Raw genomic sequence first — 15,048 nt, 5'->3', positions numbered from 1 at the left:
CCCTGGCTTACATCTTCAAGCAGGGAGGGACTCTTTCGTGGAAGTTGTTCTAGATCGCAAGGGACCTACTCATCTGGTCTTAAGATCGAAAGCTAACTGGTAACGAGGTTCATTCAAGGCGGTATGAATGTCATGGCAGATCACCTCAGACGGAAGGGTCAGGTCATCCCCACAGAGTGGACCCTTCTCAAGAATGTTTGCAACAGACTTTGGGCCCTGTGGGGTCAGCCAACCATAGATCTGTTCACTACCTCGATAACCTAGAGACTCCTGTTGTATTGTTCTCCGATTCCAGACCCAGCAGCAGTTCACGTGGATGCTTTTCTGCTGGATTGGTTCCATCTCGACCTGTATGCATTCCCGCCGTTCAAGATTGTCAACAGGGTACTTCAGAAGTTCTCCTCTCACAAAGGGACACGGCTGACGTTGGTTGGCTCCGCTCTGGTCCGCGAGAGAATGGTTCTTAGAGGTACTGCAATGGCTGGTCGACATTCCCAGGACTCTTCCTCTAGGAGTGAACCTTCTAAGTCTACCTCACGTAAAGAAGGTACACCCAATCCTCCACGCTCTTCGTCTGACTGCCTTCAGACTTTCGAAAGACTCTCAAGAGCAAGGGGCTTTTCGAAGGAGGCAGCCAGAGCGATTGCCAAAGCAAGGAGAACATCCACTCTCAGAATCTATCAGTCTCAAGGGGAAGTCTTCCGTAGCTGGTACAAGACCAATGCAGTTTCCTCAACCAGTACCACTGTAACCCAGATTGCTGACTTCCTGTTATATCTAAGGAAAGTAAGATCCCTTTCAGCTCCTACGATCAAGGGTTACAGAAGTATGTTGGCAGCGGTTTTCCGCCACAGAGGCTTGGATCTTTCCACCAACAAAGATCTACAGGACCTCCCTAGGTCTTTTGAGACCTCAAAGGAACGTCGGTTGTCCACTCCAGGCTGGAATCTAGACGTGGTCCTAAGGTTCCTTATGTCATCAAGATTTGAACCTCTCTAATCAGCCTCTTTTTAGGACCTCACATTAAAAACTCTTTTCCTCGTGTACTTGACAACAGCTAAAAGAGTAAGTGAGATCCACGCCTTCAGCAGGATCATTGTTTTCACATCTGAAACGGCTACATGTTCCTTGCAGCTCGGTTTTTGCTAAACGAACTTCCTTCACGTCCTTGGCCTAAGTCGTTCGAGATCCCAAGCCTGTCCAACTTGGTGGGGAATGATCTGAAGAGAGTACTTTGCCCAGTTAGAGCTCTTAGGTACTATCTAAAAAGGTCTTAACCTTTACAAGGACAATCAGAAGCCTTATAGTGTGCTATCAAGAAACCTTCTTTTCCAAGTTCTAAGAACTCAGTTTCTTACTATTCAGGCTTCTGATTAGAGAAACACATTCTCATCTGAAGGAAGAAGACCTTGCTTTGCTGAAGGTAAGGACACATGAAGTGGGAGCTGTGGCTACTTCAGTGACCTTCAAACAGAACCATTCTCTGCAGAGTGTTATGGATGCAACCTATTGGAGAAGCAAGTCAGTGTTCGCATCATTCTATCTCAAAGATGTCCAGTCTCTTTACGAGTACTGCTACACCCTGGGACCATTCGTAGCAACGAATGCAGTAGTAGGCGAGGGCTCAGCCACTACATTCCCATAATCCCATAACCTTTTAACCTTTCTCTTGAATACTTTTTATGGGTTGTACGGTCGGCTAAGAAGCCTTCCACATCCTTGTTGATTTGGCGGGTGGTCAATTCTTTCTTGAGAAGCGCCGAGGTTAAAGGTTGTGATGAGGTCCTTTAGTATGGGTTGCAGCCCTGTATACTTTAGCACCTTTGAGTTGATTCAGCCTCCCAAGAGGAACGCTGCGCTCAGTAAGGAAGACGATCTTATTAAAGGCAGAGTAACGGTTCAAGTCGACTTCCTTACCAGGTACTTATTATTTCATTGTTATTGTGGATAACTGATTATATGAAATACGGGATACTTAGCTATCCTTTAGTCTTGTACACTGGTTTTTCACCCACCCCCCTGGGTGTGAATCAGCTACATGATTATCGGGTAAGTTTAATATTGAAAAATGTTATTTTTATTAGTAAAATAAATTTTTGAATATACTTACCCGATAATCATGATTTAATCGACCCTCCCTTCCTCCCCATAGAGAACCAGTGGACCGAGGAATAATTGAGGAGGTGTCAACAAGAAGTACTTGAGTACCTGGCCACAGGTGGCGTTGGTAAATACACCCCCTTCTAGTATTGTGATAGCTGGCGTATCCCTCCATAGAATTCTGTCGGGCAACGGAGTTGACAGCTACATGATTATCGGGTAAGTATATTCAAAAATTTATTTTACTAATAAAAATAACATATTTAAGAATACTGTACTCATGTCGACTGTTTGAAATACAACTTTTGGCAAGCACAAACCCAAAAAAATACCTTGTATATGCAGTGTTTGAGAAGACAGGTAACAAGGTACTAAGGAAGCTATTAAGAATACGTTTTAGGGTAAAACCAGCAACAAGCGATTAAGAACTTTGGAAAGAATTGTCAAGTATTTATCCTGGGTCATTTAATAACTATTTTCAATGTACAGTAATGGAAAAGTTTAAAGTAGAAGAGGGAAATGGATAGAGAGAGGAATGCTACTCATCATATGAAACAACAAATTTATGATGACTGGAAAGGAACCAAAGCAAAATATAGCATGTAGAGAGGCTATATGAGTACGGTGGATAAAAATAAGTGTCTTAGCAGTAAGCTATGTGTTCCAGATGTAGTTAGAGCATTGTTATAGGCAGGTATATAACAGTAAATTTATTGAGATTTCATGTGCTTTTGTGTTTTGCTTTTGTATTTTAAGAAAACATGATTTTACTCTAGGGTTGTATTTATATTTCACTCAATAAAAGCTTGTTATTAGATGTTATTTCTGTTTAAGTATTTGGTTAATTAATAACATAGAAAATGTCTTCGTTTTATGAAAGAATAACAGTATGATGAAGATTAACTTGTAGCATTTTACTTTGTTTTTTATTGTTTGTCTTTTGCTATAAAAATTAATTTTCTTTAGGAGAGAGGTATTCGACAGTTCTTGCTCACTAACTTAGTGCACACGGGGACTGAATATAGTTGGCGGGTCAACATAGATTCCATTGCCAAGAATTTCAATCCTCACATATCAACATTCAAAATTCCTAGCAGAACTGCATTTGAAGGAGAAACTGCTTTTATTGCAGGGGAATTATCAGATTACATTAGGTAAGTAGACATGTACTGTACTGTGTTTTTGGAGCTTATTTTTTTTTTCATTATAAAATTGATTTGTATGTTATCTGAAAGTGAGTAGTTAATCCTCTTGTGTGTTTTAGGGTTTGTAATAGCTTTTTATTGATATGAATTTGGGAGATTTGTCGTCAAACGTGTGCAATGCGTAAATGTATTGGAAAGCCCAGATTTCTGGTGGAAAAACTATTTATATATTACAGGAATAGATGTTCTATGCATGAAGTGCTTTTGCTGAAAGCTTCTAAATAAACTTTCATTAGCTCCCGGAAGCTGTATAGTGCATTAATGTTAACTTTATGGGTCTGTGGTCTTGTATATATCAGTGTCTGTGGAATTTTGATCGGTTAATTATATAAGAATTGATATTTTCTCATACTTCAACTTTGCAAAAATAAAATAAGATGAGCAGAATCCTAACGGGAAAATGGATGAGCATATATTGAATTGAATTTGGAATTGTAAAGAAAAGTAATATGGGAACTAGTGTGTTTGTAAACTTTCAAATAATTAGAAAAAATAAGAGTATGGGTACAGAAAATGACACTTATGAAGCTTTTTTTATTTTACAAATTAAGCGATAAAGGAGGCAGTGTATCAAAAGATGTAACTGTTTGGATTTTAGATAATGGTTTTTGGAGAATGGAGCTTTTTATGTGATACAAGAGCAAATCAATTGAGGTATTATTTTGAGCAGTATTTGGAGAAATGCTTATAGAATCAGAAAAGTGACCTATTCAGTGGTGGTAGCCTTTTGGAAACGTCCTTGCTTGGGAATCTACTACACAGGAGTTGTAGACCCTCTCAAGTTCGATAATTTCTAGAAATTTTTGCAACATAACCATCCTTGTGAGCTAGGTCTACCTGCGGAGTCATCAGCAGCCATTGCCTGGCCCCCCCTGGTCCAAGCTTGATGGAGAAATGGCTTGGGCACTGATTATATGTATATATGGTCAGTCTGTAGCAGTGATGGGACGAGTACTTGGAATCGGAATAGAGAATCGAGTATATCGGAACTTTTTTCCGGTACTGTATTGAAATCAAAAATATCGGAAATTTTTCTGGTACAGTATTGGGTTCGGAGAACTTTAATAGAATTTCCAATTCCGAAAACGATTCTTTGGAATTTGTATGATTGCAACTTGGATTTTTATTACAGGTAATATTAATAAGTAAATATAATTTGTTTAATGACTTTTTAAATTACAGTATCATTATGATCTATAGATCTTAATATCTAAAGTATTATTATTCCCTCTCAAAAATATATTTAAAGAAAATTTGTTCCGGCGTAGATACAAACCCTCTGCTATTTATAGGGTATACTTTCGGCGTAGCTGAAAGACGAGTCATGATAATTTTAGCGAGGGATAACTACCCCTCTGCTAGGTAGCGGGTGGGGGATGGGGTAGACTGGCTACCCCGCTCACTCACACCTCTCGGCTGAGTAACCACTTTACTTTATGGCTCGGTAGAGACGGACATGCTGCCTTTCTCTCCCGCAAAGACTTGCCTTGATTGTTTTTCTGTGTTTTTTTTTCTCTTGTGTGTTTTCATTTATCTTGCATGTATATGAGTGTATTTATGTATAAATGGAAATATAGGTTTATGTTGTTAGATAATTGTAACTTTAATTACTGTTGACAACGTATCCGACTGCCTCCACCGTAAGGGAGTTGTCATTGCCGCCCTACCCTGCGCTAATGGTCGGCAGGTTCTCAACACTGCCGTGTGTTTGTTTCATTACTGAATTAAAGTGTATAACAGTTCAGTTCCCTTTCGAGGAATTATCTTACAAGGAATGTGACTTATTACCCGAATAGTGTATTTTGTGCAGCGGAGCATGAATTGTAATTGATCACAACTTCCTTTTTTCACAGGTAGCAGCAACGTAGAACACAAGGCCGATTGCTATGCCCGCCCTGTTCGTTATCCTGTGCTCTATGTGGTAGCTCGTGAACTGCCCACCTTACGAGGTAGCATTCGCTGTCAACCTTCAACTTAATGTTCCTCCTTTGAGGGGAACTTTTCTCTCTCTCTCTCTCTCTCTCTCTCTCTCTCTCTCGTGAGAGATTCTTTTTTTTACGCCTTTGCTTTTTCCACATAGAGCTGGGAGAAAGCTTTACTTAGGCTATGTCCTCTTGCCGGAGGACTTTTCTCTCGTTCGCGAGAGAAATTATTACGCCTACGCTTTTTTCCCATAGAGCTGGGAGAAAGCTTGCCTTAGGCTATGTCCTCCTTTGGCAGGACTTCTCTTTCGTTCGCGAGAGAGTTTCTTACGCCTACGCTTTTTTCCCATAGAGCTGGGAGAAAGCTTGCCTTAGGCTATGTCCTCCTTTGGGAGGACTTCTCTTACGTTCGCGAGAGAGTTTCTTACGCCTACGCTTTTTTCCCATAGAGCTGGGAGAAAGCTTGTCTTAGGCGATGTCCTTCTTCGGGAGGACTTCACTCTCGTTCGCGAGAGAGATATTATTAAGCTTACGCTTTTTTCCCATAGAGCTGGGAGAAAGCTTGTCTTAGGCGATGTCCTCCTTCTGGGGACTTCTCCCTCGTTCGTGAGAGAGATATTTTACGCCTACGCTTTACTCCCATAGAGCTGGGAGAAAGCTTGTCTTAGGCGATCTCCTTCGGGAGAACTTCCCTCTAATTCGCGAGAAATAACTTGTAGGAGTTTGCTGATCCACCAGGGGCGGTGGCAGAGCTTTCTCCGAAGCAGGATACCCCTTCGGGGGAACGAGTCTCTCGTTCTCGAGAGAAGACCGCTTCTGGGCATCGGTGGTCCCCCTGTTACGCTTATGGTTCTCCTTCAGGAGTGGAGCGAGAGCCTTATCTTAAGCGACATTCTCCTTCTGGAGAACAAACCTCTTATGCGGAGGTGTTATCTTTGAACCTGCTGGTTCTCCTTAATCCTTCGGGGTCTCGTTACGATCACCCTTTGGGCTGGCATGATCGTGAGCCTTCGGGCTCTCGTCATGTTGATCCTGTGGATTCTCATGACAGTAGGAGTCCTTTGGGACTCTGCTTAAAACCTTCGGGTTTTCAGTTACGCTGAACCTTCGGGCTCTCGTAATGATGGTAACGTTGAGCCTTTGGGAACTTGTACCATCAATCACGCTGACCTTTCGGGGTCCCGTGATAGAGGAACCTCGGTTCCTCGTTACGCTGATCCTTTGGGGTCTCGTAACATTAGTTACACTGAACCCTTGGGCTCTCGTAATTTTAGTCACTCTGACACTTCGGTGTTTTGTGACAGGGAAACTTCGGTTTCTCGTTACGCTGATCCTTCGGGATCTCGTAACATTAGTTACGCTGAACCCTTGGGCTCTCGTAACTTTAGTCACTCTGACACTTCGGTGTTTTGTGACAGGGAAACTTTGGTTTCTCGTTATGCTGACCCTTAGGGGTCTTGTAACATTAGTTTCTCTTTATGCTGACCCTTCGGGGTCTCGTAACATTAATTACGTTGAACCCTTGGGCTCTCGTAACTTTAGTCACTGACACTTTGGTGTTTTGCCTCGGAACCTTCGGTTTCTCGTTACGCTGACCCTTCGGGGTCTCGTAACATTAGTTACGCAGAACCCTTGGGCTCTTGTAACTTTAGTCACTCCGACACTTCGGTGTTTTGTGACAGGGAAACTTGGGTTTCTCGTTGCGCTGATCCTTCGGGGTTTCGCAACACAGGCTACGTTAGGCCTTTGATCTCTCGTGCCCTTAGTGTCACGCTGATCCTTCGGGGTCTCGTGACAGAGAAACTTCCGTTTCTCGTTTGCGCTGACCCTTTTGGAATTTTGATCGGTTAATTATATAAGAATTGATATTTTCTCATACTTCAACTTTGCAAAAATAAAATAAGATGAGCAGAATCCTAACGGGAAAATGGATGAGCATATATTGAATTGAATTTGGAATTGTAAAGAAAAGTAATATGGGAACTAGTGTGTTTGTAAACTTTCAAATAATTAGAAAAAATAAGAGTATGGGTACAGAAAATGACACTTATGAAGCTTTTTTTATTTTACAAATTAAGCGATAAAGGAGGCAGTGTATCAAAAGATGTAACTGTTTGGATTTTAGATAATGGTTTTTGGAGAATGGAGCTTTTTATGTGATACAAGAGCAAATCAATTGAGGTATTATTTTGAGCAGTATTTGGAGAAATGCTTATAGAATCAGAAAAGTGACCTATTCAGTGGTGGTAGCCTTTTGGAAACGTCCTTGCTTGGGAATCTACTACACAGGAGTTGTAGACCCTCTCAAGTTCGATAATTTCTAGAAATTTTTGCAACATAACCATCCTTGTGAGCTAGGTCTACCTGCGGAGTCATCAGCAGCCATTGCCTGGCCCCCCCTGGTCCAAGCTTGATGGAGAAATGGCTTGGGCACTGATTATATGTATATATGGTCAGTCTGTAGCAGTGATGGGACGAGTACTTGGAATCGGAATAGAGAATCGAGTATATCGGAACTTTTTTCCGGTACTGTATTGAAATCAAAAATATCGGAAATTTTTCTGGTACAGTATTGGGTTCGGAGAACTTTAATAGAATTTCCAATTCCGAAAACGATTCTTTGGAATTTGTATGATTGCAACTTGGATTTTTATTACAGGTAATATTAATAAGTAAATATAATTTGTTTAATGACTTTTTAAATTACAGTATCATTATGATCTATAGATCTTAATATCTAAAGTATTATTATTCCCTCTCAAAAATATATTTAAAGAAAATTTGTTCCGGCGTAGATACAAACCCTCTGCTATTTATAGGGTATACTTTCGGCGTAGCTGAAAGACGAGTCATGATAATTTTAGCGAGGGATAACTACCCCTCTGCTAGGTAGCGGGTGGGGGATGGGGTAGACTGGCTACCCCGCTCACTCACACCTCTCGGCTGAGTAACCACTTTACTTTATGGCTCGGTAGAGACGGACATGCTGCCTTTCTCTCCCGCAAAGACTTGCCTTGATTGTTTTTCTGTGTTTTTTTTTCTCTTGTGTGTTTTCATTTATCTTGCATGTATATGAGTGTATTTATGTATAAATGGAAATATAGGTTTATGTTGTTAGATAATTGTAACTTTAATTACTGTTGACAACGTATCCGACTGCCTCCACCGTAAGGGAGTTGTCATTGCCGCCCTACCCTGCGCTAATGGTCGGCAGGTTCTCAACACTGCCGTGTGTTTGTTTCATTACTGAATTAAAGTGTATAACAGTTCAGTTCCCTTTCGAGGAATTATCTTACAAGGAATGTGACTTATTACCCGAATAGTGTATTTTGTGCAGCGGAGCATGAATTGTAATTGATCACAACTTCCTTTTTTCACAGGTAGCAGCAACGTAGAACACAAGGCCGATTGCTATGCCCGCCCTGTTCGTTATCCTGTGCTCTATGTGGTAGCTCGTGAACTGCCCACCTTACGAGGTAGCATTCGCTGTCAACCTTCAACTTAATGTTCCTCCTTTGAGGGGAACTTTTCTCTCTCTCTCTCTCTCTCTCTCTCTCTCTCTCTCGTGAGAGATTCTTTTTTTTACGCCTTTGCTTTTTCCACATAGAGCTGGGAGAAAGCTTTACTTAGGCTATGTCCTCTTGCCGGAGGACTTTTCTCTCGTTCGCGAGAGAAATTATTACGCCTACGCTTTTTTCCCATAGAGCTGGGAGAAAGCTTGCCTTAGGCTATGTCCTCCTTTGGCAGGACTTCTCTTTCGTTCGCGAGAGAGTTTCTTACGCCTACGCTTTTTTCCCATAGAGCTGGGAGAAAGCTTGCCTTAGGCTATGTCCTCCTTTGGGAGGACTTCTCTTACGTTCGCGAGAGAGTTTCTTACGCCTACGCTTTTTTCCCATAGAGCTGGGAGAAAGCTTGTCTTAGGCGATGTCCTTCTTCGGGAGGACTTCACTCTCGTTCGCGAGAGAGATATTATTAAGCTTACGCTTTTTTCCCATAGAGCTGGGAGAAAGCTTGTCTTAGGCGATGTCCTCCTTCTGGGGACTTCTCCCTCGTTCGTGAGAGAGATATTTTACGCCTACGCTTTACTCCCATAGAGCTGGGAGAAAGCTTGTCTTAGGCGATCTCCTTCGGGAGAACTTCCCTCTAATTCGCGAGAAATAACTTGTAGGAGTTTGCTGATCCACCAGGGGCGGTGGCAGAGCTTTCTCCGAAGCAGGATACCCCTTCGGGGGAACGAGTCTCTCGTTCTCGAGAGAAGACCGCTTCTGGGCATCGGTGGTCCCCCTGTTACGCTTATGGTTCTCCTTCAGGAGTGGAGCGAGAGCCTTATCTTAAGCGACATTCTCCTTCTGGAGAACAAACCTCTTATGCGGAGGTGTTATCTTTGAACCTGCTGGTTCTCCTTAATCCTTCGGGGTCTCGTTACGATCACCCTTTGGGCTGGCATGATCGTGAGCCTTCGGGCTCTCGTCATGTTGATCCTGTGGATTCTCATGACAGTAGGAGTCCTTTGGGACTCTGCTTAAAACCTTCGGGTTTTCAGTTACGCTGAACCTTCGGGCTCTCGTAATGATGGTAACGTTGAGCCTTTGGGAACTTGTACCATCAATCACGCTGACCTTTCGGGGTCCCGTGATAGAGGAACCTCGGTTCCTCGTTACGCTGATCCTTTGGGGTCTCGTAACATTAGTTACACTGAACCCTTGGGCTCTCGTAATTTTAGTCACTCTGACACTTCGGTGTTTTGTGACAGGGAAACTTCGGTTTCTCGTTACGCTGATCCTTCGGGATCTCGTAACATTAGTTACGCTGAACCCTTGGGCTCTCGTAACTTTAGTCACTCTGACACTTCGGTGTTTTGTGACAGGGAAACTTTGGTTTCTCGTTATGCTGACCCTTAGGGGTCTTGTAACATTAGTTTCTCTTTATGCTGACCCTTCGGGGTCTCGTAACATTAATTACGTTGAACCCTTGGGCTCTCGTAACTTTAGTCACTGACACTTTGGTGTTTTGCCTCGGAACCTTCGGTTTCTCGTTACGCTGACCCTTCGGGGTCTCGTAACATTAGTTACGCAGAACCCTTGGGCTCTTGTAACTTTAGTCACTCCGACACTTCGGTGTTTTGTGACAGGGAAACTTGGGTTTCTCGTTGCGCTGATCCTTCGGGGTTTCGCAACACAGGCTACGTTAGGCCTTTGATCTCTCGTGCCCTTAGTGTCACGCTGATCCTTCGGGGTCTCGTGACAGAGAAACTTCCGTTTCTCGTTTGCGCTGACCCTTTGGGGTTTCGCAGCGCAGTTCACGCTGAACCTTTGGGTTCTCGTGATAATAGCCATACTTATATGACAGAGTTTGCAGACTCTCATTGTGTTGATCGTTTGCGCTAACACAACATAGGCTATCGTAAACCTTCGGGTGAACGTAGTAGTGAGTACTCTTGCCACACTGAGAGCTCTCGCTCGCAAATTTGCGCGCACGACCAACCTTGTGCACACACGACCAACCTTGTGCACACCCGACCAACCTTGTGCACACACGACCAACCTTGTGCACACACGACCAACCTTATGCGCGCACGACCAACCTTATGCGCACACGGACGATCTGGTGCGCATGACCGGATTGGCGTGCACGACTGGATTGGCGTGCACGCCAATTCACCATATACGCGCACAGCTGCATTGGCATGCACGACCAAATTGGTGTGCACGACCGGATTGGCGTGCACGACCAAATTGGTGCGCACCACCGATCTGGTGCTCACAACCAAATTGGCGCTCACGGCCGATGTAGTGCGCACGACCAATTTGTCGCGCACGGCCGATCTGAACCGCACGACCAAATTGGCACGCATAGCTGTTGTGGTGCACACGACCAACTGCGCGCACGCACGCACGACCAACTGCGCGCACGCACGCACGACCAACTGCACGCACGCACGACCAACTGCGCGCACGACCAACTGCGCGCACGCACGCACGACCAACTGCGCGCACGCACGCACGACCAACTGCGCGCACGCACGCACGACCAACTGCGCGCACGCACGCACGACCAACTGCGCGCACGCACGCACGACCAACTGCGCGCACGCACGCACGACCAACTGCGCGCACGCACGCACGACCAACTGCGCGCACGCACGCACGACCAACTGCGCGCACGCACGAACGACCAACTTGGCGTGCACGAACAACTAGGCGCACGCAATCAGTTGAAGTGCGCGAACAACTCTTATGACAGAGAGTTTTTTCGAACTCTCGTTGTGCGAGGTGCTCACGAGTGCACAAGAGTTTTACTCTCATGACAGAGTTTTCTAACTCTCGTCCTGGGAAGTGTTCGTGCGCGCCCATCGTCATCAAGTTTTACTCTTATGACAGAGGGATGCCTGCTGCCTAGGGGTATCCGAATCTCTATAGGTAACTATGACACAGTTCCTTTGGGTCCTGGTCACGTAACACGATTTCTAAAAATTCAATCAGGAATCAGCGACAGAGTTCCTACAAGTTCTCGTCACAACATTCCTTAAGGTTGTGAGAAAGGAATCCACAAATAGATTCTGAACCCGTAGGTTGTCATCCGAATCTCTCGGTTTCCGCGATCCAGAGTTTTTTCTGAAAACTCTATGGTCGACCCCCCCCTCCTACGGGATGGGTCTTCCAAAGGTGTGACTTGATACGTCACTCTACACTCCCAGCTGTTTAGTATGTCAGCTATTTTGGTTTCACCAGCACCGATCCTTTTGTTTTCAAACGAACCACCGTCATCTTCCCTCCACCTTCCCACTTCGAGTGGTTTGGTTAGCAAACGGAAATGAGCGGGGAATGAAAAATTCTTTACATTCCAGTTCATTTCCCCTGGCAGGCCTTGCCTGAATAAGACGGTAGTTTTCTCTCTAGCAAGAAAGCGTTCGATGGCAACTCCTTCGGGTAAGCGGTCGATGGAAATTACTGTATGTCTGGCCTTCTTGAAACAAACCCCCACATACGATACTTCACCCTTTTCGGGAGACTCGTTCCTAAGAAGTTTTTACTGAACTTCATTGGTTGTTATTAAAACTTCATGAATACTGTAAGCCGTCCTGGAGTATGCGCTCTAGCCAAGACAAAACCGTGAGGTTATTGTCTTAAACTCAGTTCTACCGTTTGATGGAGGCAGCCTCCCCCGTCATTGTACCGTGGGTATAACGACTTGCCATTTTACACGATAGGCTTCGGAGACTTTTTATTCTATCCTTACAGGGTTATTGTTTCGAACAATTAGTCCCGAAGGAACATTGTTAGCTGACATTAAAAGAACGATAGCAACAGCGCCGGCAACTTTTCATCACGTGTACGAATGTTTCAAACCCCGCCCACAGGTAACCAGACATCTGTTTCTGTGTAATGAACACTGGCTAGGCCCCCACATAAAGAAGAGGGGTAAACCAAAGGGGAAATGATCGTTTCTATAACTATATTTTGTTTGAGACCTTGTTCGCTCTCATTCAAGAAAATATTAGTTAATCAACGATCAAAATTCCTTCGACAATAATGTTGCGATTCGTCGCACATACATTATTCCCGCAACCGGATTCGTTGCAAACTTTTCCTGGTGGCAGAGAATATGCATGCGCTAGCGCATATGGACAAGCACATATGTGCGTGCAAGCGATCTTTCTGCCAATAGGGGCTATATACATCTTGCAATTAGAACTCCGTTCTATCAAGTTGTATATTTATATCCCTTACTGAAACCAGGTTATTCAGTACATTACTTGGTCTTCTTTCCTGTAACCAGACATACGGAATTTACGTTCTGCCTCCTTATAGGCATTTTTTTCCTTCCCCTGATCGGAAGTCTTAGTTTCCTGCAAAGGCTTTGACTGGAAACTTCTCATAAGCATATCTGTTCCCTAGTAGGGAACGTTTAAAATAAATGCTAGTTTACCGATCTGAGACGGAGAAGTACGAACGTTTTTTGTCCTAAGAAGGAGAAACCTCCATTACGAATGTTTTCAACGTTCTCCAACTGAGTTCCGGACACGACTTTTAAGTTGAATTACGCATGTATGCTTGTCATGCTCATAGTTCAGTGTTACTACTTCGTAGTAGACTTTTGCTCTTTACCCATTCAACAATAGATTGAAGATACGTCTATCCCCTCTTGGGTTTGGTTGGATGCGTTCGGTAATTACCATACTGTCTCTTGTCTGGAAAGCGATCTCTATGGAGATTCGCTATTATAACATCAACTGTACTGATTAACTGGTTTACCGTTTGGTATCGGTCTTATTTCGCCAACCACACTGGATTAGTGACAGTTGGAGGGAGAACAGGCTGTTCCCCTTCGTTGAAAGAACTTGCAATTAGTAACAGGTCTCAACATCATCTCGAGATGTATTTATTGCTATGCACTCCCCCCACTCACCGCTGGACAATCCGCAGATGATGGGTGGCAGACGAGAGCTTCTATGAAGAGGCCTGTCTTCTCGTCTTCCCTCTGGATCTGATGCTCTCTTTAATGCATCAAAAGAGAAGGGGGCCCCCATATGCTGCACCATTCCAACCTTGTCCATTGGCCCGATTCAGAAAGGTACCAGCATTCACCTCTCTTAGAGAACTATCTAGCAGTACGAAGCCTCAGATGGACAGAGGACAACTAGTTGCCCCCATCATCTCACGTCATTCCTGGTACAGGAATGTGCTTGCAAAACCACCCAGATAGTGGGCTTCTAGTGTCTTGGAATCATCTTGTATCCAACAAAGTCTTAACTTTGTGAGGTCCCCGACTGTGGTTATGCTCGCAGCGACCCTGATCTTCAGGCTCCCACTCGACTGTTCCCCAGTTCCTGAACACCAGGCCCTCAAACAAGATGTATTCCAAGATCGGTGGGGCGGCCTAGAGGTGTGCCTTTTTTTTTACCCCCATTCGGTCTGGTGAAAAAGTCTTCAGCCAAGTCAGGATAAGCAAGATCTTATCAATGACTCCAATAGCTTCGCTATGGCAACCCGCAGAATGGTTCCCGGATCTTCTATAGCTCCTGACGGAGTTCCGACGGATCATCCTCCACGGCACGATCTTCAATGCAGCCACATCCTAACACTTTCCTAAGCTGTAGCTTTGCTTCGACTTCACGCCTGGGACGATCCTACTCCACCCCTCTCAGAGAGGCCTTTCGCAACGAGTTACGGAAAAGATGTCCAGGCACCTCAGACACTTTTCAGCATCGGTCTTCCAGGCGAAGTGTTCAGTCCTTTGTGACTGATGTCGTGGAAGGGGATTCTCTCCCTTCGATGCCTTTACTTATACAAGTGTGAGATAGCTTGTCCCCCGTCGAATCTCAACCTCCTCCTGGGAACGCGGTTCGGGTTCTTCAGTCTCTGAAAGCCCCTCTCTACGAACCTTTATGCCCGGCAGCAGATCGCTTCCTTACACGGAAGACGTCCTTTCTACTCACTTGGGCTTTTGACCAAGAGAGTTAGTGTGTTGTATGATCCATCTTCTGATGTCTCCTACTCCAGGAGACAGGGAGAAGTAATCCTCAGCAGCGTCCCTGAGTGGATTGCCAAGACTCAATATCTGAGTGTGCTGTACCCTAGGTGCAGCCCATTTCGAATAAAGTAATCGGTCGGTAACCGAAAATCCATCAACTGGGGCTTTACCCAGTGAGGAGTCTGTGGGGTTACCTTAAAAGAACGATACCAGCTGCCCCCTGTGTGTCAGCACAGTTGGCCAGCACGGGAAAGGTCAAGAGGAGGACCTCAAGTATTTCCTTCCCCTCTGGGATTGGAAGGCAATTGAGGTTACTCTCAATCTAGACTCTCCTCCATCCTAAGACC

General features: G+C 44.5%; 1 protein-coding gene across 2 annotated transcripts in view; it reads left to right on the top strand.

Moving 5' to 3' along the window:
- LOC137653492 (sn-1-specific diacylglycerol lipase ABHD11-like) overlaps nt 1-15,048 on the top strand; it is a 91,566-nt gene that overhangs the window by 62,861 nt on the left and 13,657 nt on the right. For both annotated transcript variants that reach the window (XM_068386941.1, XM_068386940.1), the window contains exon 5: nt 3,067-3,254. In XM_068386941.1, the coding sequence (XP_068243042.1) occupies nt 3,067-3,254 (188 nt within the window). The remainder of the gene's footprint in view (nt 1-3,066; nt 3,255-15,048) is intronic.

This window comes from Palaemon carinicauda, chromosome 14 (genome assembly GCF_036898095.1).
Source record: "Palaemon carinicauda isolate YSFRI2023 chromosome 14, ASM3689809v2, whole genome shotgun sequence".
In the NCBI taxonomy this organism is placed as follows: domain Eukaryota; kingdom Metazoa; phylum Arthropoda; class Malacostraca; order Decapoda; family Palaemonidae; genus Palaemon; species Palaemon carinicauda.
The sequence above is the reverse complement of the archived record's forward strand: the minus strand, read 5'-3'. Positions and strand labels throughout refer to the sequence as shown.